The following is a 25,003-nucleotide window of genomic DNA, read 5'->3' on the forward strand; positions in this document are numbered from 1 at the left end:
TTTTCCCCCCTTCTTCCCGGGCTTGATTGCTTCTATAAACCACAAAGATCTTTAAGATGTTTTATCTTCCATTATGGGAAGTTACCATGTTCTTTTACGCACAAAAGTTTCTCTACCTGCAACAATCAAAGTAATCAATAAGAATATTTACCATCTTATTGCAGATATTAGGCCAACCAGTTATTCTACTTATCCAAAGCACTAATAACAGACCCGGAAACCCCTGCGTCGCATTTGAGTTGATTTTATTTTATGTAACAAATGATTACATCATATCAAGGAGATTTATATTCCCAGTTTCCCACTTCAAAAAAGAAAGAAAAAAAAAAAAAGAGACTTCCATGCCGAGTTATACGATGCCGAATTAATTTCTAATGTTTTTCCAACTCAAACGCTTAATTAACAGAGCCAAAAAGAGTAAAGAGCTTTAAACAAATCTATAAATATGCAAATGCTAGTTCGATCTGTCCCAGAGCCCGAAGGTAGAAGGCATGCCCCCTCCTAAGAACTTAAAGTCAACCCAATTAATTTGATCAATAGAAAACAACTGAATTCAACGATATCAAGGATCTAGTATTCGACATTTTTAAAGAAGACATCAGTCCTATTTTTGGCCTTTCTTCCCAATATTAACTTCAAATTGTTAGTATCAACGTCGACTACAAATAAACATTAAGGAGGGAATAAAGAATCAAGGACCTGAAACTCTAAAAAGGTGGAGCTCTCTTAGAAAAAAGTAAATATATTTACAAGATTGATGACACCTAGCGACTCCATGAACATCTGGAAAGATTAGAAATTCATGAGCTCCAAAAAGAATTTTTACTGTTTGCTATTTACTCCTTTGTACTTTGATATCATAATTTGATTGAGGCTTTCAATAGGGGAATAATGCCGTGAGTTGTACGTCAAGACCAAGGAGGATTGCTTCTTGCAAAGTGACATTTTTTACATCAGAATGCATAAAATTTCTTTTTCTTACTCCTTGATCCCCCTACTGCTCAGTTAAAACTCTCCGTATCCATTAGTCAGTGCCTCCGAACACATTTGAGTCAAACAATGGATATTACTAATTCTGGGATTATAAGTTCAACTTCAATGGCAGAGTGTCTCTCCAGAGTTTACCCAGCGTACAAAAGTATCTGAAAATCCCTCAGGAACATTAGAAATCTGTGCATCGTCATATGATAGCTCTGTTCCTGTTCCGGTCTGCTCCCTTACCTACAGATTACAACATAAAAAATGAGATTAACGTGTTGTGCATGGGATAAACACCTAGGTAGCAATTTCTAATAACAACTATTATCCAACAGAATTAATTATTTTCATCCTTTGATCATCCACAGTTCTCGATATCAAATTTAAAATTCTGATTTCAATTAATTATCAATGTTTCCCTATCAACTATTCTTTGGAGTTTGGAGTACAGTTTTATAGACAATAAAAAGCATCAGTAAGAGCAAAATATCTCCCTTGAGTAGCTTTTGTGTAGAATCATTGTACCTAAATGGATCAAGCCAAATATCTCTCATGAATTTGATAACAGCACGATTTTTCTTCAACTAATGATGGCTCACGATCAAAACCGTAGATAACTAGTATATTATAATAAAAGCATCTATGACATAAAACACAGGACGATGATGTGTTTTATATAAGAGCATCTACCAACCACTCTAATGGTTTAGAGACGATCAGTGTCACCTGAACCTACTTGTTGGCCACAACAGAGATATATATTCCACCTTCTTTTTATTCTAGTCATATCATTATAGCCAATTATTAAATCAGGATTAGTATCATGTTTCTTTTTAGCAAATTCATATACATTAAAACCCAAATAACAAAAATCTGGGTGTTTCTTCCATGCCTGTCAGGAGCATGATAACAGGAATAAGTTACCGCAGAGCTTCAAAGACAGATGAATGTTTAGTAAAAAAAGTTTGCTAGCAGAGAATGGTACTGACCTTCATGCCAGATCCATATTCACTTGTAGATGGGGTTGGTTCTCCCATTATTCCATTAACATTTTCCATTGATAACCCAGCGATTGGTGAGCTTGTCAGTAACGATGACCTGCAGAATTTTTTTTTGGGGGGGGGGGGGGGGGGGGCAAGGGATAAAAATGCATTATTTTTCCATTTCCTTGATATTAATACATTAGTTTTTTCCTGTATATAACTATACATACATATATATTAGTTATGCAATAGTACATAGTGAGCCAACTCCATGAAATTGGGGTAAGACACATAAAGCTGGTCTATAGCAAGTCATTGGAAAATTATTCCATCCTTATGCCTAGTTCTCCGCAATGAAAGGTTGGGTTCAATTCTCTTCGATATCTTGGCAAAATACAAAGATATAAAAGGAGGAAGAAACAATAATGTCTTTAACTCCATATTAGAAAGGCAAACCATGTGACGGGGTAAACACATATGAAACAAAACAAAGGTTTGTTCATGACCATGACATCAGCAAAAGTGTGATGACTATAGTCAAAACTGCTAATAAAGGGAGAACGAATTGGGTAAATCTGATATGAAAGGTCGAACTCCTATGCCCTTAATAATAGTGATTGCAAAATTACAGATTAATAACAGCTTACTTCCCAAAATTTCAAAGTAAAACTCTTAAATTGTGCGAGCTCAATGAAAAAGTACCTTTCATACGGCTCTTCCTCACATGAATTCCCAGAGGATGATAGCCAGTCTAAATCGACAAAGTTTGAGGAACTGGACGCATCTCCATGTTCGTAAATATGGTCACTTTCAAAGTATCGATCTCTTTGCACATCTCCAAAGAGCTGCCTGCGAGGCATTGAGGGAGTATACCTACACAGAAACAAATTTGGAGCTGATCAACCAAATTAAACAAGAAAATCGATGACATTATCATGTGGCATAAATCCAACTCAATCCACTCATTAGAATTAACAGTGGCATGGACACACTTGGTTTCAAATTTCATTTAATTGATTAATGAACAATATGAGAAGACAAAAGGCTCATAATCTAGAAATGTAATCATACAACCAGCCACTTGAGCAAAACATCACGTATCTCTCACTATGACACCATATCCTAATAAGAAAAACAGATTGGACGACAACATTAGGAAAAATCAATAATGATTACCAAAACTTAAATGGACTGAAATTAAAAGCAAGACACATTCATCACAACAAGAAGAGAAATAGAGAAGGAAAAGTTGCTTAATTCAACACCCAAAATTATCCAACAAAAACAGAGAGTAAACTGACCTTGAAAATGCCACATCACTTTCAGAAGTTGATATTTCGGGTGATGATTCGGAAAGAACATTGTTTCTATTCCGCAACTGATTGGGGAGACCTGAACTTGAAAATTTCTCCTCATTGACATTTGTGGCTGACATGGCTGAGCCAGTTTCATGAAGAATGTTTCCATCAGATAGGGATCTTTTGAAAAATGACCTGCAAATATATTAATAATCAGTAAGAGATAAGCTACAAGAATATAAAACTTAAGACAATATGCATGGCTTGTACTAAAGCAACAAGATAGCCCTAGAAAACATAAGCACACTATACCTCTCTCAACAATTACATATATAGTTCAAGTTAGTCGTCACATATAGATCCTAGAGTATCATCCGAATGATCAAACAACCCAGGACAGCAAGTAACAATCCACTCGTTGAGTTACATGACTAATCAGTGTTACGCCCCCTAGACTTTCATTGTTTTGACAGAGATTAAGTCCCCAAGAAAAATAATAAGGTGTCTAAAGTTGATTGAAGATAACAACAACATCACACCAGATAGATGGACAAAAGGGACTTCGGGGTAAAACAAATTTCCTAGTAAAAAAGTTCCACCAAAATAAACATCACAAAGTCTCTCACGTAAAAACAAATGGAGCCCTAAGAGTTCTAACATATCCTGATACTGTAACTTACTACAAGGTACCACATCATAATCCGTACTCATATCTTCATTAGCGCAAAAGAACAGAAGGTGCTGCATATTGCTAAAATGTAATTGTAAAATTAACAATTCATGTAATCAGCTAACCTTCCATCTTCATCGACATTTGTTTGCCCATTCCTTCCCATACCGTAATGCTGGTCTGAATCCAGCTCCCAGAGTGCAGGTTTATCCTGTTGTGGCTGGAAGTGCCCCAGAAATCTGCAAAAATAAATTTTATCAAAATCATTCATAAGAAAGCACATTGTAAATGCATAACTGAAGGAAAGCCACCTGTGATCAAGCTAATGATTGCATTACCAAACAAGAATTATTTTACACACGAGTTGGTGGAAATATTTGATTTAAAAGTTCAAATTCACTTGCAAAAAGGGTTAATATAATGACTAGCACATACCATAAGCTTTTACCAACGACAGCCAAACTATTCTCAGAAAAGCAATACAAGATAAAACAAACACAGAAAACACAACTAGCTTACACATTAATCGCATCTTGTTTCTCCGCATCCATGTATGCATTGCTATAATACCGTTGAAGAGTTCTGAAAAACTCTTGGGACTGGGTAGCTGCTCTCCACTGTCCCCTTCTTTCAGAGAATATCTGTGTATGACAAGAAATGTAAATATTAATAAATGGAAGGCTGGAGTACAGAAATAGTTCTGTCAATGAGAAGATTGACATAAAAGCTCCTAATCATTAAATAAGCCAATCAAAATCACAAAGCTCACCATCAAATCCCCAAAGAATAATATTTATGTTAATGTTTCAGAACATTCAAAGCGGAGGTAAAGTCTGTTTACTTGTCTCTCACTCTCTCTCATTCACACACGCATGACAGTGACAGCGAGAGTGCAACATAAAATAAACCATGGAAAGTACTAAAGTAGCTTGTTAAGGAGGATTGCAACTCTTTGAAAAGATATATAGATTTCCATCTCCTCTTATGTGGAATTTACATCAACCATCAGGCCTTTCATACTCTAATGCTAGTTCAGTCTAGTTATCTTTAAAAATATTAATTACACAAATCAAAGTCAGACCGATCAGATGGGAAGAAATTATATCCGTAACCTAGCAGAAACCCTTGTGACTCATAGCACTCTGGATTTTTGCCCAGATCCATTTATGTAGTGTTCAAAATCAATAAATTACTACTCCCACCAGTCATAATTCAAATCTACACAAGTGCTTTCACATAATGGAAGGAGGACAAAACTAATATATACGGAATCTATATGATACCACTCTATGTAGATATTAAAGTTTAAAATACTTCCAAGTCCGAAGCACCATTAGAACTTAAATTACCTTATTATGAGCCGCTGAGCCACCGTACTGATGTGCTAGTGTGTCACCCATTCTCTCATAGAACCCCATCAAATCATCAGCCAATGGAGCATCCAGGTCAATCTTCGGGTTATCTATAACTCCTAGAGCATGAAGTTGGCGTCCAAGAGCAGCCAACCCATAAGCATACTGCGCAACATTTGTACGGTCCAGGCAGTCTATGCAATTGGTCCTCAGCACACCCTTTTGTAACATGGGAAGCCTGATAGGATGATTTCCATTAGCAACATTTTTATCTCCACTAAGATTCCTCTCTAACTTGTCAGCATCCTCAATATCATTGGAACAATGATTCTGCGGAGACAAGTTGCCATTGTTGACATTCCTGCATCAGATCAATGCCAAACTCACCATTATTGAACCATAATAAAATTCAAAACAAGAATAATAAAGAATGAGCAAGACGGCTGAACTGATTGTCCTGATAATTACATTATTGAGCAATGAGACTGACAATTTCAAAACAGATTCACCACATATGGCTTCTCACTTTTTTAGTGAAAATAACTCGCACATACATATTGACTTCGGAAAGGAAATATTGAAAAATTACATAACATTTTCATTTTTAAACGGATCTATAGCTGACCATAAAACAGCATTTCAACAGAACGGCAACAAATGTGCCATTACATGCAACCTGAAATTTTAGATCATAGCTTTAATGCTTCATTTAAGGGAACAAGCGCCACCATCAAATTAACTTCCAAACAGGAGAGGATTGCTAATGCAATTCTTCCGTGGAAACAATTTTTCTTTTTAAAGAGAACAATGACTAAAACTTCATATGAATTTGCATCTTACTCAGAAGAAGTCGAGTTTATCAATTCCTCTGGCCTCAAACTTGGAGTTACTCGACAATAAAAGAAACCGGTTAAGGTCAATGCATATGTAGCCACCTTCCCCAAAAGTAGTAACACATTTGTTGCTTTGCTGGGAGGAGAAAAAAGAAGCCAATTTTTGCAATCAGAACAAAAAATGTCAAAAGGGCATCCCTAAACAAAAAAGAAAGGGCAGATATTAAGCTTATAAGACATATACCTTCGAGAGTGTTTGTGTAGATCCCAATGAAGGAACCTCAGGCGGTTTTCCTCTGATGAGTCTTTGTTAATAAAATCAATTGCATTGGCAAACTCCTGACGAAGAATTGATTCCCGAGGCTTCTTCTCTTGTGTCTGTCAATTGTAGAAAAACCATAATGAGCAAAATAAGACTAAATAAAATGATTCAAAATCTGATTAGTACATGCATATGAATTATAAGATTAACCGCTTCCACTCTTGTCACTGAAATTATCTGCAGATCTTTTACTACTTCACAATATGCTTTTACGAAATTTTGTTGTTTAAAAATTGCAATAATGTGGACACCAAATACGATTGTAACCAAGATGTAATGAAAATGGTGATGCAAAAGATGAACTGGGAAACCTTGAAAGATGTATAAGCAATTACCTTAATTAAATTCAAGATGATTATAGGGTTTCCATATCTCTTGGCAAGATTTTCAAAATGAAGTCTGGTGGCTTCATAATTTTGATCCTTCTTTGACACTGCGAGAGACTATAGAGTTAGAATCAAGAAAAGTATAGAGCATTAACTCAAAAGCTAAAACAACAGCAAGCACATACATATAATATCTGGTTTAATATTCAAACGAGAGGTTTCCTGTGACCAAAAAAGCGGGATTGAACCACGGTTTTGGACAACCGAACTTATTTGCATTGGAAAACCTTCACGAACTTCTTCAAATACAATCTGCTCTGTCTCAACATCATTTGCGACTCTGCCCTTCTCATTTACACCTCGTTTCAAGTACCTAAAAACAATAAGGAGAAAAAAAAATACAAGTTAACTCATACAGGCATTGTGGTTTCAATAACAATTTGCTTACCCAAACCCAATTCCATCTCACAGAATGACAATCATAGTAAACATCAAGCACCAGCCTATCACTGATGTACCAAATTTTCCAAGAGAAAAAGCATAATAGGCTACACCAGTTGGCATCAACCTTCGAAAAGTAATAAACCAAATTCACATTTCTCTAAACAATATAGTCCTAGATATATCTTCAAAGTTCAATCCATCATCTACAAACAGAAATGTGATACAAATTTCCAGAACTATATATGCATTCCCAACCTAGGCACACATACCTGGTACCAGCATAATGTCGTGAACGTCTGGCAATGAGGGTAAGTTTGAAATCTCGTCCAGATACAGAAAGTGTGGCCTGCATTCACATTTCATGAAGCCATGAGTGAAACATCAATCAATACCAATCTTAAAAGTGTCATGCTTCCTTTGAATAGATGTGAATGCGAAAAAAAAAATTAAAAATCAAATAAAGAAAATCTGGTACATTCAACAGAATTCATAGATGATCAACAACTTCGGTTTAACTAATTGCAGGTCAAAACAATATCTTCCAGAGTATACCAGTAAATTAAAAGTCAAACTATATGCCAACAAAACAGCATCATAAGAGAGGCTAGAAAGAGAAGATAATTGAAATTCTTCTTGTTAAGTTAAAATGATCTCGAGGATATAGATAGTTTACATTCAATAAAACATAATTTCAAAAAATCAAAAAAATTAAATATGCAAGTGGATTACGAAGATCCTTCAAAAAATCAAAACAATTAAACATGCAAGTGGATTAAGAAGATCCCAACACAACTGACAACAGAGGCAATCTTCAAACATTCACGTAGCTGATGAGAAAGTTCTCCACTGGACGTACTAAATCCGTCACTTCAGATAGTTTACATACCTAATTATCAAATGATCAAATTATCTAAAAAACACCGACCACTGACCTGCTTGAAGAAGCCATAGACCAATGCAACTGTCCACAGAGTATTCTGGAGGTGGTTCCTGATTCCCCGGGTCAAAAACTCATTCCACACAAACATGGTTTCATAGACGACCTGGCCTGTTTGATTATCATACAAGTTCTTCTGAAGACTACGCATAATATGGTACGAGTAGCTGAAAAAGAAGTCCTTTGTAAGATCCACCGTGCATAGAAGCTTCTTGTATCTACGCCATCAATAAAACACAGAATATCAAATCAACCATTAGCCCTCACAAACACAGGCCAAGGTGGTTCATCAGCAGAATCAGGAAAAGACGAAAAGAAAAGAAAACATGTGACTGAAGTAACTGTGAAAAAATAATTAATTCTTCCCTATAACACAGTAGTAAGGGATATTCCATCCAAAAATAAATATTTACAAAGCCAAAAAGTTTCCCTCCAAATACAACTTCGCTGGCACTACTTTAAACTCAAGCACATCAAATATAATGCCATAACCCATTTGAAGGTTGCCAATACAAACTTCATTCAACTCTATAAACTTTAACCATACAGAAGAATAGGAAAGACTTCAAAGATAAATTTTAACCGCAAATAATATTCTTGTATACATGAAAATTATTATGTCTGAATTTATATCTGTAAAGTTCAGAAAGCAATGTAACAATAAAGATAACATGTTCAAAGTTCAATTACTAGTTTGCAAAAGGTTAAAGAGGGAAACAGACCTCTTGAAAACTAAAATTTCTACAGAATATGAAAAGCAAAAGAAAACATTGGACATCTTTCATATCCTGAAGAACGTCTGTGGTTTCTTTCAGGAGTACCATTGAAAATATACATATACATGCAGAAGAGGCAAAAGACCTGTTTTCATTCTTAGAATTAGTAATACTGGACTGGACACTCGAATTTGGAAGTGGAATCATTTCACACTTGGAGACTGCGTATACATTGTGGCCACAAATTGCACCAATCCGCCTTCTTTTTGTAATAATCAACATGTAGTAAGGCCCCAAAAACTTAATAAACCCTGTAAAACACATACAAACCACAATTAGCATTCCATTAATATCAACAATTAATTGAAGGACAACAAAGAACATCAACAAATCAACTCACCAACAATTCCGTAACAAGTGGTGACAAATTTCAGTCCGCCAGTAGCTAAGTTCCCTTCGTGTATCCGCCTCAACAACTCAGAACATTCACGTTCAGTGTATGTTGTAGAATCTTCACGAATATTTAACTCCAAAGGATCTAGCCGGTCAATCTTTAGCACTCTCCAATGTGTTCTGCTCTTATCTCTTCCAATCATGTAAAACATCTGTAACATAACAATCATATAAATCCTCACACTCGTCGGCATTAAATTGATCTACGTAAAAGCATCTTCAGGACAATACACAATTTTAGAAAGTTTTAAACAAGTGCCAAACATACAAGCATCTTCAAGACAATACACAATATTGGAAAGTTTTAAACAAGTGTCAATCTGTCTTATTGGGACTTCAGAATCTATAGCATAATTCAATTTTGAACAAATTACAGCATCACAAGAGACAAAATTGAAGAGATCAAAGGAATAAACGGCGAAGGAATATACCGATCGGGTCTCGTAGAGTCTGAATTTTTGCATACAAGGCGACTCAGAGTCCGACGAGTTTCCATTTTCTGAAGACGCCATGACTTTAACGCGCCCCTCAATTTTTTCTAATAAAAAAAATTTCTCAGCTCAGAATCAGATCTCCCCCGAGCCACCGGCTCAGGGAACTTATCACAAGAGCATGCACCAATTTGCTCGGTTTCTTTGTTTTAAATTCACCTCAAATGATCACAGCCTTTACATATAATCGAGCTGGGCTGCTTCAAATACAACATCTCAAATTTAAAAATAAAATTAATAACAAAGCAAAGCTTACACAAAAACTCAAATGAAATTTATTTATACACAGAGCTTATATCTTCATTCCCGCTGCTTCCTCACTTCCATCCACGACCAAACAAACAAACAAAAACGAAAATCACACACACAGACACAGCAAATCTCTCTCACTAAACTCTCGTTAATTAATGATCTTCAATCTAAGAAATATGCAACTAATAATGGTTTATATAAACAAAGCGAAGGTGCTGAAAATGGAATCTTTCAATCTAAATAGAAAGAAAGATCAAGCTTAGAAAGTGATTATAGGAGGTTCCAGAACAAAGAAAATGTTTTCGAAAAACAAAAAGAGAAAAATAGAGCTTGTGAGGAGGTGCTATTGCTAGGAGCTAAAGCTATAATTGATGGTTTTGTAATGTGTTTTTTTTTTTTTTTTTTTTTGTCCTTCCAATCCAAGCTGTTGTTTTTGTTTTTGTTTTTGTTGAGGGAAAGGGGAAGCAAAGCGAAGCTCAGATCCAAAAACGACTACAACAAATGAAAACCACAACTTCGCTGACCGCTACATCCACATATTTTATCATTATTTTTATATTTTCATAATTCATTAAACTATTAACTTATGTTTTACACATGTACATGTCATTGTTGTATTTATAAAAAAATAATAACAATAATAATTAATTTTTATTTTTTTTTATTTTTTTGGGGTAATCATTATGGTATTATATAATTGTTGATTTTTCTTTGCTGACCTGGTTAATAATGATTTCACTTGACAGAACCATAAGGTAACGTAATACTCCAAACAACATTACAAATAATAATTTATGAGTTTACTTGTTCTAAATAATTCTTCAGTTCAAGGTTTTGAATAATTCCTTTCACTTTGCTTCAGGATAACACACTAGAATAATGTGGTGCATGTGTTTTTTATTGAGCATTGACCCGTAATTTTGATATAGCCTTGTTTTTTTTTTTAATTATATGAGATAATTGTTAGATTATAATTCATATTATATGATATTATTATTAATATTACATTAAACTGCCCTTAATATTTACAATTAAATAATTACTAAGATTATGTTACATTAAAAGGAAAAGATTAGCCTCACAATTATGAGGGCAAAGCTTTGGCCGAGGGGTTGGATATAGTTTTTGATTTAAAAAATTTAATTGGACTTAAATAATAACAATAATAAGTTTTTTTTTTTAATAAGAAAAGCTCTAAATTGTGGGGTGGGGTTGCAGTTAGATTTGTCTTGTAATATGTTAAATTGCTTTGGATCACAATCAAGCACCGTCTGTCTGTCTCAACAACTCATGAATAAAATTAATTTGGTTTGATCATCAGTCTCATACATTGTGGTTAATATCATTTAACTCCTTTCATTATATTTTCTGTCAAATTACAAAAAAATACCACTATTTTATCCGATCACTCCAAATTCTTATCTAAATATTTAGGAACAGACACAAAAATATTCGAAGAAAATAGGTATCATTTATTAAAATGTAACCATTAAGGATTTTTGTTAGCAATTTGTTTGCTCATAAAAATGAATAATTATTAAAAGAATAAAAATTGTTTCAAGTAACGACACCTTAAGTTACGTGTCTATCAAAAGCCGTACGGTGATAGTATAGCCTAAAAAGTTTGCATCATTATTAGGGTACATTTTACACCAAAAAATTATTTACGAGAAAATACAAAAAAAAAATTAAGAAGAAAATGATAAAATTCGTGTAAGCCTGGTATCTTATTGAGGTACTTTCGGTTGGTAATTTATTTTAAATCGCTTGCTTATAAAAACAAAAAAAAAAATTAAGGAAATGTTAATTTAATATTATTTACAAAAGCATTATAATTATAGCATAACCAGACAGAAAGTCTATCGATTATCGCAAATTTTACCCCAATTATCTTAGCGAGAAAATTATCCGGACATCACTTTAGAGAATTGAAGCTTTTTTCCTTTCTTTCTTTTGATGCCATTTGTAATTTTTTTTTAAATCTTTTTTTCTGTTTTTAATGGCGTAATAGCGTAAGCTTGTTGCTCTCGATGGTTATAATTAAATTGATAATAGGTGTAACTACCAGTAGTTTATGATTCAAGCAGGCAACTCATTGGGCAAGAGATATGAGAAGATCCATAAAATTTGATTTGATTTGATTATTACTCGACTTGTTTGAATAATGTAATTGATTGAAGATGGGTAGTGCAGTCATTAAAAACAAAAGCAGGCAGAGAAAGAGGACAGTTGCACCCGCGATTACCAATTTAATACATGGCAGTGACAGATGCATCTGCCCACAAATTCATATTTGCCAATTCACATTCGTCACTTTCCCACTCTCCTATACTTACTGTGATTGTGAGATTTTTTTTTTCTACTTTTTTTTTTAAAAGTAATATAAGGCTTATCGTATAGAATTATTCAACTAGAGGTTTTTACTATTTTTAGTACGATCCTTCGATAAAGTTCATTCATATTAAGCAATCAATAGTGTGATAAATTGCTCCAAAACATTTTAATCAATTTGTAAATCCATCATTTTCTTCAATTATGGAAAGAGTTTTATCACATCTAGGATCACTCATATTGGAAACTAATTAACATTATATTTATCACATCTAGGATCACTTTCTTTCTATTATCGCCTTAAATGAATGCAGATACGAACAAATGAAAGTGGTCAATAAGTAGACAATTTTAAATCATATGTGTATAAATTTTATTGATCGATTGAGTCTAATTTAATCATATAGTACTGGACAATTTTCCATCGAGCGAGAGTTTAATTAGGTATGTAACACTCATTTTTCACGCTAATTTACTTGATCGATATGGATGTTCAGTTGTGACACGTATCAACAATCTTGTAATATAAAATCAAAAGGAAAAAAATAAAATATTATAACAAAATTATTGTAATAAAAAGATATTAGTGTTTAGTTCTGACTTTTATTTCATATGTGCAGTGTAGAGTTGATATTATTTAGTTATAAAATCATATTAAATTTTAGTCAAACAACGTTGGTTTAACTTTGAGTTCACATTTTAAAACACGTGAACACATTTTTTCTTACTTTATGATGCTATGATAATATGGAAATTACCTTGACCTTATTTTTTAGTTAAATTATACGATATTTACATTCAAAACTATATTGAAAATCTTCTTCATGAATTAGAAGATCTTAGATATATTTCCAAATCAAGAACAAATTCGAAGCAATTTCAAATATTTGTTAAAATATTAATCCTCACAATACACAACGGCTCAAACCCCCTACTCATGTGAATTAAAGAGGACATAATTTACCACTAAGTCATCGAATTGTGAATCACACTTTTGCTCAAAACTAACTGCATGTTAGGTACCAAATTATTGTATCTGCCTTGCTTAAATTATTAGAGAGAGAGTGTGGGCGGGGAGGGGCCAGAGCTCAAAACAATTGTGACCTGTCGCTTTTGGGAGTTTAAGTATGTGCCATCGAGATTGCCAGAGGCCGTGGCATGTACATTGTGTTCCGTTATTAAAATATACATATATTAATTAATTTAATTAAGTGTATCGCAAGTTTGGTTCTTTTACCTTTACGAAAAATTTCATCATCCGGCACGTGGGAATTATTGGGGTTGGAGGAGTCAACGAATTGACCACATGATGTTCGTCGCTGATTAATGAAATTCCCCCGCTTTTAAGAAATATGACGAAGACGTTCTCATAACAATCATCATAATATTTTATTTTGTATTCATGGTATTAAACATTTGAAAATAAGTTATTAGTCATATAATGTTAGGTAAGGTTATTCGAAGTTTTTAATTTAAAATTTTGATATAAATCTCTAGCTATTGATTTTAAACAATTTAATAGTAGATTTTGAAAATTAAATAATATTTAATAATGGTTATTCAATAATAATTATTTATCTAATATTAAATCACTTGAAATCAATGACTCAAAATTTAAGTAAAAAAATTTATATTTAAAATAGTCCCATCCTATAATATTATATCATAATTACAATAATAGTTAAATAAATTCGTACAATAAATTTATTTTAGACTTTTTGAATTATCTCTATAGACGCATATCTTCGATAAAAGGAATATCCCCCCAACCTCCTTATCCCCACAAAAAAAAAAAAAAAAATCCAAGTTTTTATTATAACCTTGAGATTTTCATTGTTAACTTCCAACTTTTCTCATAATGTACAAAATATATCATAAGCATTAAATAACAAAAAAAAAATTCGAGTATAGTAAGCAACTTGAGGTTTTTAACCGATAGTAGTGATCAATAGACCACGCAACAATTGTGTACCACAACTTTTCTTTTTTCTTTGGCTAGTAGTGTAACGGGTAAAAGACAAAATCCAAAAAAAGAAAAGGGACTTTTGAAGTTAGAGAACACGAGTTGCATATGGGTGCGTATCGAAGAACACTACGTAATAGGATAGCTACTGCCATTGACTGCGGCTTCTGTCCAGCTTAAGACAGCTATATATAAATTGACTTCACCGAGCATCTTAAAGCGGCAATGGGAACGTTCAGTAATTGGAATGAAATTGAATGACTACGTATAAATTAAATTCTTTGACCTCTTGGACCAAATTTGATGATAAGAGAACAAAAATCTTATTGCAAACTTATCCGCCCCTTTTGGTCCAAAGTGAGGCAAAACGGAAAGAGTCAACTTCAAAGCATACATTCGTGTTAAGAGGCATTGTCGCATACAACGGTTACCGTAACATTTTCCTTTATGCTTCTTAATTATTATTACTGGAAATGGTTTCCGTCGGGGCCATCGACTATATCAGCAATTTTGGTTAGTCTACTTTCTCTGTTGAGGAAGAGATCTTCTACGTTGTATGGGCCCACAGATGAAGGGGGTCCGTTCCATAATGCCTTCGCGAACTGCTCGTGGATTCTTTCAGTTGGGTGAAAAGCGTCCCACCAAACATGATCATCAGCTTTTTCACACAACTCGTACTCTGTGATGTTCTTGGTACCGCCGCAGGTGAATATTCCCCTATAAGGTCCGTATCCGCAACAAGCATTCGCTCCATCCTTGAATCCTGCTCAAACGATGCATCGTTAGATATCACATGCCAAAGAAATCGAAGTCAAACAAAGCCTGCAATATTTTTTTTATTATCTCATGACGTTACAAATTCAATATCTGGAATGAGAAAGAGATTGAATTGTCGTTAAGTTAAAAAATTATCTAAATCTGCATACATCAACTCTTTTGGTGGCACAACTTAATGAGTAAATTATTGGCTGATTTTTCTTTTAAATGAAGAAGACCTTATTCCGTCGATACATGCGAGGACTCTAAATCTAGAAAGAAAAAAAATAATAATAATTTACTATCCATTTTCAACTTATCTAAAATTGGATTTAATTATTTGAATCCTAATTTAAGTTTGAATCCAATCAAATTCAAAATTGACAAACCAATCAACCAATTTGGATCAAATTGAGTTTCTAGAAAATTCATGGAATCCAAATTTAATATGCCTATCATTTTCTCGGAAAACCAATTAATACACAATTAACCTAACACTCCAGGTGTTAGTCTAATATAATAATTACAATAATGGTAACAACAATAATGAAGATGACAATTGACAACGACTATAAGAAGAAGTCAACAATCCATGTGATCCTTATCACAATAAAACAATTAATGAACATGAGTTTTCTATAGTCATAGTGAACTATCGATTTCGTTATATATGATAAACCAATTATTCTGAATTTAAAAACAGTAATTATGTTGGGGGGGGGGGGGGGGGGGGGGGGGGTGGGGGGAACAGCATACGTACCATACATGGCAGGATGAGTTATTCTATCATCAAGCCAGCTGTAAAAATTGGAGTTGCAATACTTGAAGCCTTTTAGAATATGTTCAAGGCCCGTGAGGACGGCTGTTAAAGCATTATTATGTGCAAGTGCTAGTGCAGAAGCTGCTTCAAAACAGCCACCTTCATTGGCTTTGTCAGGGTTCAAAGCTCTAAGTGCTGGCAAGCAACCCAACGGAGATAAGCTGAGAAAAGCAAATTTTCTGCCTCCTTTTTCATACAAAACCTGATCGAGAAAATAGCTAAGCAGTCAAGCATTTAAGTACAAATTAAGCCTATGCAATAACTTAATAACTGTGAGTTTTAGCTTACTTGAATTGCTTGTGTCAAGTTCCCAATGACCATTCCCACATATGTTTCCGGGTTATAATCTTCTTGCATTTTAGGGTTACCTAAATAGCCACCCATATAATCATTGCTTCCAATACTAATGAAATAAACTGCTTCTGATGTAAGTTCACTTGCATTTGCTTCTCCCAACTTTTCAACCAAGGACTTTTGCACCAATTCAAAATTCTCTAATTGTCTTGGAAGGTCAATCACCTGGTAAAAGAATTAAGAATTAAGAAATTACAGCTCAACAGGTTTGTGTAGATCATGATTAAGGCTCCGTTTGCTATTGTGATTTACAAGCCACAACCGATGTTAAACAAAAGCTCTTATTGTTCAAGTAAAGTGATGCTATTTATATGAAACAATGACTGCAAGATTCTGCTACTGAACTTTGTAATGTTATGTGCACTTGTGTACTCGACAGTTGTAGAAAATAATCAGCTCTTTCAAAAATTGCAAGCGAAACACTCTGCCAACACAACAGCCAAAAAGCTAAAACAGAGGGACCCGATGATTAAGATCATTAGTTGACGGTTTTCTTACCAACCCCTGATGGGTTTCAGAAAGCACACCAGCTCCACCTGAAGCAAAGTTAACACCATTGCTGCAATCAGCAGCTGGGTCTGAAAATGGTGGAATCAATGGCAACTTTGCATATTCGGCTGTACATATTCATATATACACAAATCATGAAGTTAATTAATAAGTTACTAGATAACTTATTCAAATGAAGTATTTGAAAGATGTACATATAAATTTGTACCAATAAAATCAACGATCACGCGGCCGTCGGAGAATCGTCCTGTTGGTTTGTCAAAGAATCCATTCTGTCCATAGGGCTTGTAATTCGCTTGGTTTTCTGAAGTTGTTTTTATGTAATTATTGTTTCCTGGATCAACTGTGGAGTCTCCAAAAATGAACAAGGCAGCATTTGATGAGCTTCCTGAAGCACTGAAACTTAGTAACAGTGACAGGATTACACAAACAGGGAAGGATTCTGATGAGTGGAAAATTAGCCTTGCCATTGGGAGCAAAATAAATGCAGCTTCCGAACTAAGATTTGCTAGTGCTTAATTATATCATGTTCAGGCTAGGCGATTCTTCCATAGTAGTGTTGTGATATCCTCACGCATATTCTGTGAATCTATCGGTGCTACTTCGTTTATCTCCGCATATAGAGCATTGTATTTTTCACCATCCTATTTGTCCTTGTATGACATCGATCTAACTTCTAAGAATTATCTGTTTAATTTAAGATTGTTAAAGCTCATGCCGTCTGTCGACCGTGTCTTGTTTGTCTCGTATCACTTTCGTGTCGTATTAAATTTAGGTCGATCTAAACACAGATTATTTAATAATTGTATTAAAATATTGAAACCTTAACCAACATGGAAAATAAATAGATTATCCAACAACATGCTTAATATGTATATATTTAACAAAATTCACACACACACAAACATATATAAATGTTTTGATCCGGAACTTTGATACGATCATTTAATAGTCATGTCACAATATTGAAAACCTAACATGACATGGAAAATAAATAGGTTACCTAAGTGCGGAAAATTTTAAAAAAATCGTGAAGTTTAAAAAGCTTAAAACTTTTAAAGCGCACATAAACTATGTGCTTTAAAGTCTTGGGCCGAATCGGGACATTTCTCAAGTGTGGGCGCCTTCATTTTTTTTTTAATACAGAGACGCTCTTAAGCCGTGGGATTTAATAAACTTATTTTTTAACAAACTATGAAGTCATGTGGTTTAATATCATTCAAAAATAACTCTCTTAAACTACATGACTTAAAACTTGTCCGCATGAAAAAAATAAATAAAGGCGTCCACACTAGGAAAAGACACACACACACACACACACCATATTTTATTGATATTATAAAACATACATATCTACCAAAATATTATACAATTAAATTATTGAAGTTTTAATTATATATATGCAAATAATATTATATATCGATATTATTAAATATTCATGTCTATTGATATTTTACACATTTACATTATTGAGGTTTTAAATCTATATAAAATTTTATAAATGAAGCACTACATGTTAATTCTTCCAAAAAAATAAAAAAATAAAAAGAGAAAATTATATCATATATTTAAGTTTTTATAATAAAAACCTACAAATTAGTTGAAAAAGAAAAATAATGATGCCATTGGTCGGATACATGGATCAAAAACTTTAACTCTAATCCGATATGGAAAAAAAAAATCACATCAACCCCATCACAACTCATTTAATAATTGTGTCAAATTTGATTATCCATACCTATTTTTTCGTATCATACTCGTGTCAGGTAATCGGATCGTGTTAAATTTTGCTAACTATAGTCTTAGGCAACAACCTAGATAGTTATAGTGCATATATTAAATTCAAACTCATCATGTTTGCCTAAAAAATATATGATATTTTGGCCTTGTTTAGTATTAAGATGTTGAAATTTTTAAGTTATAAATGTTGAAAAAAAATGTAATTACAAAATAAAAGTTAATAATATGTAGTAAATATGATTTTTAAATAATAATTTTGACAAAATTAGTAAAGATATAAATTTTTTTTTTATCATACAAGTATAAAATCAAATCAACTTATCTTCCAATCTAAAATAAGTAATGTTTAATAAATATTTTAGTGTTGTAATTTTTAAATTACAATTGTCCAACCTCAATCTCAAACGTGACCTTATGCTCACAATTCATAAATAACCATTATAAGTCATAAAAAGAAAAAAAGTGTAATAAATTTTAAAAATTTATAATCAATAGCATTTGAGTTTCTTGAATTTAAAGTAGGGATAACAATTACTCTTGCCAGAAAAATAGCTGGCAATAAACATTAAACTATTATTCCATCAATACATTTTTAGTGATTGAGTTTATTTTGAGTTATTCATATGAATAAGACTTTCTATGAAATTTATTCGACTCTAATTGTACAGATGTAATAGTCAATGCATATGTATTATTATTATTTTTAAATCGATAATTAACGATTACTAATTAAGCTATCCATTTATTTTTGCGATTTGGAAATAAATATGAATAACTCAAAAAACCTGAAAACAAAACGGTATCCTTCAATGGCAGAGAAGAGACAGGAAACTGATGTCATCCCTTATTCTCTCATGTAACCACACGTGGACGTGGGGCAATTGCGTGGATTACCTCATAAGCATAACCATAACCATGTCACAAAAATTAACCGTAAAAGGCCAGGGGCATTTATGTAATTCGATATTCGCTCCAAAATCCTCTCTGCTCAAACTGTAACTACCCTTTTCCAATACTCTAAACCCTAACCTAAATATCGTTAACAAAATTGAATAATTTTCTCCAATGACTTCTGGAAAGAAATACTACAAGGAAAAAATCGCTCGACGAAAGTAATAATTTCCGAAATTTTCAATTTTTTAAAACTGATGCAACAATTTTATTTTTTATTTTTGTTTTTTTAATGGAAGCTGCAAAATTTGTACAGAGATGAGAAACCCGAGGAACCGGAGCAGCCGAAATATCGGGACCGAGCTAAGGAGCGAAGAGAGGATCAGAACCCAGATTATGAACCTACAGAATTGGGCTCATTTCACGCCGTCGCTCCTCCTGGCAACGTTGATCTCCGGTACCTCAAATTATTGTCCTTTTAATGTAGTGAATTTAACGGTGGGTTTGTATTTTTTTTTTAATGCTCTTATGATTGTTGGATTAATCTTTGCAGGTTGGCTGATGCACAAAAGCTTTCCATCGAGAAGAGCAAGTACCTTGGAGGTTTGTGTTTCAATAATTGTTATCTTTAGATATCAGATTTTTGTATGTACGATGCGATATAGCATATGTACATTGGTTTTCATCTTAGGTTCCATTAGAAACCCAGTTATGTGATTCTGTGGATGGAAAAGCTTATCTTTTGCTGTACCCTCAATTGAATATGCTGTCAGCTCCATCACAATACCATGTCCTGTTATGATGTATAAGAGCTCTGCTAAGATGTTGAGTGATAATTTGTTGATTAATTTTTGATGAGTGTTAGGGAATGGAGCTGTGTTGGAGCCTCATACACTATTTGTTAAACCATTTATTTATTTATCTATTTTCCTGAAGAAAATTGATGTATGTTGTCCAGGCGACGTGGAGCACACTCATTTGGTCAAGGGGTTGGATTATGCGCTGCTTAACAAAGTGAGAAGTGAGATTGACAAGAAACCTGATGCTGGGGATGATACTGATGGAAAGTCTAGGTAACTGAATTTGATCAACTATCTTTCAATCATATATTTGAGTTTTTGTTTTAATTCACTATCTAATAAGTCTTATATTATGTGCTTCAACTTTGGCATCTGTTGCACAATGGTTGAAGTTCCACCTTTTGGAATCTGGAACTCATTGGTAGGATTAATTTTCATTTTTTGTAGTTACATAGATTAATAATTATTTTGGTATGTTTTATACAATGGAAGCTAATACTTCTGTTGATTTATTGAATCTTTCCAGTCCCCATATGTTAGGTTATAAAGTTGATGTTCATTGTCTTGCACAATCTTCTACTTTATAGCCCCTATTGTGTAATATGTAGCTGCAGAAAAAGCGTATCAAGCATTATACTGATATACAGTATTTTAACAATGGCTGCTTTGAGTTATGAGATTTAGGCTCCAGTTGGGACTGCTGCGCAGAGGCAGCACGCATCAGTCCCAAACAAGGCCTTAGTTTATGATAGATTATAGCACTGTTTTTTATGTCTGAGATCCAGGGGCACAAAATTTTCTCAAACATAATCATGCTTTTAATTGCGTATTTTCCTCTTTATGATGTGGCTTATTGATATATGATTGTCATTTTTTGACAGAACTTCGAAGGAAGATCAACAATTGTCATTTCGCACTGCAATGGCTAAGGTGCATTATCAGGGATATTATAGCTATGGAAATGTTTTGCTTATCTAGCAAAAGAGTTTTAGTATTTGAGTAGCATATATTTATTTTTTATTTATCTCTTGTTCCCTTTTTTCAGTCGGTGTATCAATGGATAGTCAAGCCTCAAACTGTTATGAAGACAAATGAGATGTTCCTCCCAGGTCGAATGTCATTTATTTTTAACACAGTATGCCTCTTTCTATCTCTTTTATGGTTACTGTGCTTAGGGTAGACCATTAGTTGTTCACTTAATTGCCGGTCCCAATTGACATTGTGGTCTGTTATGGAAGCCCCAAGAGATTGGTTATTAGAGTTGTGAGTTTGATCATTTTGAGCTGAAAAGAATCGGTATAGGCGCTTCCTTGGAAGTTGCCCCATTTTCCTATTTTTGAACATCCTTAAGTGTATAATGTTTATAAGAAGTACAAGAAACTTGTATGGATGTTTTGAGCTTCTAGATCAAGTTATTCCTGGTTGAACTGCATTTATCTTGCTTATGAGGCTATTAGCTCTTTGTATCCGTCTAGGTGTGGAGGCATCACTGTTGTAGGATATGTAATGGTGCTATAATTGTTTGGCTTTTATATTTTTGTGTACTATGGAGCCTTCTTGGACCACATGGTGCATGATACAGTCAAACATATATTTGCATGGTTTATCCCGTGGATTTGAGATATTCTTGATTTGTGAAGCTCTGGCTTATTTCAATCGTACTGTTACTGTCCCTTGTATGTATTAATGGGGGAATAGAAAAGGTCATCTAAATTTTCTGATTGTAGTCTCCAGAGAATCCTAATTTACTTTTTTTTTTTTAAATTAAATTTAAGCTACAAAAATGCAAGTACTGTAAGGTGACGTAGCAAGGGTGTGCTCATTTTCTTCTGACCGATTGTTGAAGTGTCATGCTAATTTTCTGACTGAACTCTTTTTCTCTTTGCCTTTGTAGGAGGGTGGATACTCTAATGACATACCAACCACCTTGCATAGAAGTAAAGCTGATTGTCCTGTTCCAGATGTATGTTGACCTTTTCTCCGATTCTTTTGGTATCCCTTTAATCTGTCATATTTATACTGCCAAATAGTTTTGCTGATTTTGATTTCTGTTTACTGTACAGGAAATGGTTACTGTCAGCGTTGATGGTTCTGTGCTAGACCGAATTGCAAAAATTATGACATATCTACGCCTTGGATCATCTGGGAAGGTTCTCAAGAAGAAAAAGAAGGAAAGAGACGCGAAAGGTGTGATTCTCTTTGAACTCTCAGTCATAAAGTAGGCAGATAATTTTTCTTTTAAAATGTCTGATTATTATTATCCTTTGAGCGATTTAAGTCCACAATAGAATAGGGTTTATTCTTTTTGACTAAGCTCAAAGATGTCATGTTATAGTCCTCTGCACTCTGTTTCAAATCCTTGTTGAGGAAGAAAACATTTTTTTGCTGCTGTTTTATCAGATTATTCTGTACCTTCTCGCATGGGCACTCTGAGTTGATTTGAATTTTGAATATTTACATCAGCAGCGCATTCTTCATTGCACTTCTGGTGTTGTTTACTTGATGTGATTCTGGCTGCTAGAATTCCTTATTTGGTTATGATGGAGAAAGAAACCAGTCTATATTGGAAGTTTGGGCATACTATTTTCTGTTCTCTATGATATTGTGCAAACTATCATCTCCAATCTATTTATTTGTGTCACTGTTGCCTAATTTTCAGTTACAGGAAAGACTTCAACTGTAGTTAACAAATATGATGAAGAGGATAAGCCATCAAAAGCTAATAGTGGAATACCTAATGGTAAAACTGAAAAAGAGATCCTGCCACCACCTCCGCCACCTCCCAAGAAAAATCATGTTGATTCGAGAGAGAAACAAGGCCCAATTGTTGCTAGATCAGAAGAAGATGATATATTTGTTGGGGCAGGCACTGACTATACAGTTCCTGGTAAAGACATGAACCAAAGCCCTGTTTCTGAGGATATGGAGGAGTCTCCTCGAAATAAGGAAAAGGTTTCCTACTTCTCTGAATCTGTGTATGGTCCAGTCCCTCCTGCCGAGCCTCCTCTGGCCTGGCAAGATACGGTAGGTTGATTCTCATAATCTTTCATCTTTCAAGTTTGTAAGCAAATGAGGCAGAAATTGGGACCTATGTCCTAAGGCCCAAGGTTTGAAAGTAAATGGAAAAATAAACTTCCGATGATACAATTACACTCTTCAATTTTTGTCTTCTTGTTACTATTTCTGCCTTTGTTGCACTGATGTATTTTTTCTTGTCTTCGTCTATCTGGACTCTGAATCAGAATGGATATGATGCCATGCAAGCACAAGCTTTGGCTGGTGGCTACCAGGGAGAGTGGCAGGACTATCAATATGCTGAGCAATTGGCTTATCCCGAACAATACCTCCAGCCGGATATGCAGACTTATGAGATGCAAGCAGGTTTAAATATGCCACAAGATCCACGCTTCATGACTCAAGAAGAGAAGGACCGGGGCTTGGGATCTGTCTTCAAGCGGGATGATCAGAGGCTTCTACAATTGAGAGAGAAAGATGCCCGAGAAAAGGATCCTAACTTCATCTCTGAGAGTTATTCTGAATGTTACCCGGGTTATCAAGAGTATAACCGTGAAATTGTGGACAGTGATGATGAAGATGACTTGTCTAAAATGGATATGGGTGGAAGGGTAAGTATTCCTTTCTGAAGTAACACAAAGTTTGATTCTCTTCTCATGCACATGCATAAGCAGCATCTGTTTTTCTCTCTCTTTTATTTGAATTAACATGGGAAGTATTCTTAAGCATTAAAGAAGATGCGCAATATGGCCTTCAACCCATAATGATAAGTAAAGCATAAAGGAGTTAATAAGGCTTGTGTGGAGCTATGCTTTGGTGTGACTAAACAACATTGTTCTTGATCATCTCTTTATAGAATGTTTACTAATTTTTTTTTCTTTTTTCTTTTTTCGGGTAAAAGAAGTAATCTCTGAGAATAACAGTTCTGTTTCTAATACATTGTCTGAATACTTCTTAACAGGCAAAGGGTCGTCTTCATCGGTGGGACTTTGAGACAGAAGAGGAATGGGCAACATACAATGAGCAGAAGGAAGCTATGCCGAAAGCTGCCTTTCAATTTGGTGTGAAGATGCAAGATGGTCGGAAGACACGGAAACAGAACAAAGATCAGAAGCTAACCAATGAGCTTCACAAGATTAATAAAATTCTAGCAAGAAAGAAAATGGAGAAGGATACTAACGGTGAAGGTGGCCATTATGATGATGATGTACAACCTGGGAAGAAGCCTCGAGTGTGAAGATTGGCAGTTTAATTGACACTAATATGTAATTGGGAAAGTATTCTCTGTAAGTTACAAGTTTGCAATGTTTCTTAGTTACAGTGCTGTATGAAAATAATTATTTTTATTCAATTTCCTTTTTAACTGGGCTGTAAAATGGATACTGTGTTATATGGTTATTAGTTTTATTGTTTTGGGTACCCATAAACTAAAAGAATTAAAATGAGAAAGGGAACAAAAAAATGCGTAAATTTTAAATAGCATTAGAAAATTTATAGAATTAATCCATCCCCCACCCCCCCCCCCCCCGCCAACGTGATGATGTGTTGAATGTGCTATCAAAAAATGCTCCTGTATGGTACTTTTAGATACGATGTGGACAATCAAATAGTGTGTCTCCCTGAAATTTCCCCCCCCACAAAAATGAGACTAGTCGTTGTAAGAGATATTGACAAGAGATTACAGGCGCCGCATTGATTGCGTGTGGAGACCATTTTGCCTCCTCCCAAAATGGCACCCATAATCAAGTTTTTTTTTTTTTTTTTATTA

The 25,003-nt window shown here is 34.2% G+C and overlaps 3 protein-coding genes across 5 annotated transcripts; 1 reads left to right on the forward strand and 2 right to left on the reverse strand.

Annotated features, from left to right (window-relative positions):
- Window positions 1-509: 509 nt before the first annotated feature.
- On the reverse strand, window positions 510-10,612 carry LOC18054727 (phosphoinositide phosphatase SAC3). 3 transcript variants are annotated; one of them, XM_024178579.1, is made up of 17 exons: window positions 10,060-10,611; window positions 9,744-9,850; window positions 9,260-9,464; window positions 9,005-9,170; window positions 8,139-8,361; window positions 7,476-7,552; window positions 6,948-7,135; window positions 6,772-6,869; window positions 6,359-6,492; window positions 6,122-6,250; window positions 5,279-5,642; window positions 4,449-4,570; window positions 4,055-4,168; window positions 3,263-3,454; window positions 2,664-2,834; window positions 1,968-2,076; window positions 510-1,221 (listed from the first exon to the last, which is right to left on the reverse strand). In XM_024178579.1, the coding sequence occupies exons 2-17, from the start codon at window positions 9,822-9,824 to the stop codon at window positions 1,096-1,098; spliced, it is 2,499 nt and encodes an 832-aa protein (XP_024034347.1). In that variant the 5' UTR covers window positions 9,825-9,850; window positions 10,060-10,611; the 3' UTR covers window positions 510-1,095. The 3 variants fall into 3 exon arrangements, with proteins under 3 accessions (XP_024034347.1, XP_006452894.1, XP_024034348.1); XM_006452831.2 differs by having other exon boundaries at window positions 9,744-10,611; XM_024178580.1 differs by lacking the exons at window positions 510-1,221; window positions 1,968-2,076; window positions 2,664-2,834 and adding an exon at window positions 2,853-3,083 and having other exon boundaries at window positions 9,744-10,612.
- Window positions 10,613-14,750: 4,138 nt separating this feature from the next.
- Window positions 14,751-17,369, reverse strand: LOC18054728 (GDSL esterase/lipase 5). Its single transcript, XM_006452832.2, has 5 exons — window positions 16,998-17,369; window positions 16,778-16,896; window positions 16,214-16,444; window positions 15,866-16,127; window positions 14,751-15,112 (listed from the first exon to the last, which is right to left on the reverse strand). Exons 1-5 carry the CDS (start codon window positions 17,257-17,259, stop codon window positions 14,814-14,816), a joined length of 1,173 nt encoding a protein of 390 aa, XP_006452895.1. The 5' UTR covers window positions 17,260-17,369; the 3' UTR covers window positions 14,751-14,813.
- Window positions 17,370-19,427: 2,058 nt separating this feature from the next.
- LOC18054729 (suppressor of mec-8 and unc-52 protein homolog 2) lies at window positions 19,428-24,642 on the forward strand. Its single transcript, XM_006452833.2, has 11 exons — window positions 19,428-19,641; window positions 19,737-19,877; window positions 19,974-20,023; window positions 20,379-20,493; window positions 21,102-21,150; window positions 21,266-21,355; window positions 22,115-22,183; window positions 22,284-22,407; window positions 22,880-23,244; window positions 23,463-23,846; window positions 24,197-24,642. Exons 1-11 carry the CDS (start codon window positions 19,595-19,597, stop codon window positions 24,470-24,472), a joined length of 1,710 nt encoding a protein of 569 aa, XP_006452896.1. The 5' UTR covers window positions 19,428-19,594; the 3' UTR covers window positions 24,473-24,642.
- The last annotated feature ends 361 nt before the right edge of the window (window positions 24,643-25,003 follow it).

This window comes from Citrus clementina, unplaced genomic scaffold, assembly GCF_000493195.1.
Source record: "Citrus clementina cultivar Clemenules unplaced genomic scaffold, Citrus_clementina_v1.0 scaffold_1, whole genome shotgun sequence".
Taxonomy (NCBI): domain Eukaryota; kingdom Viridiplantae; phylum Streptophyta; class Magnoliopsida; order Sapindales; family Rutaceae; genus Citrus; species Citrus x clementina.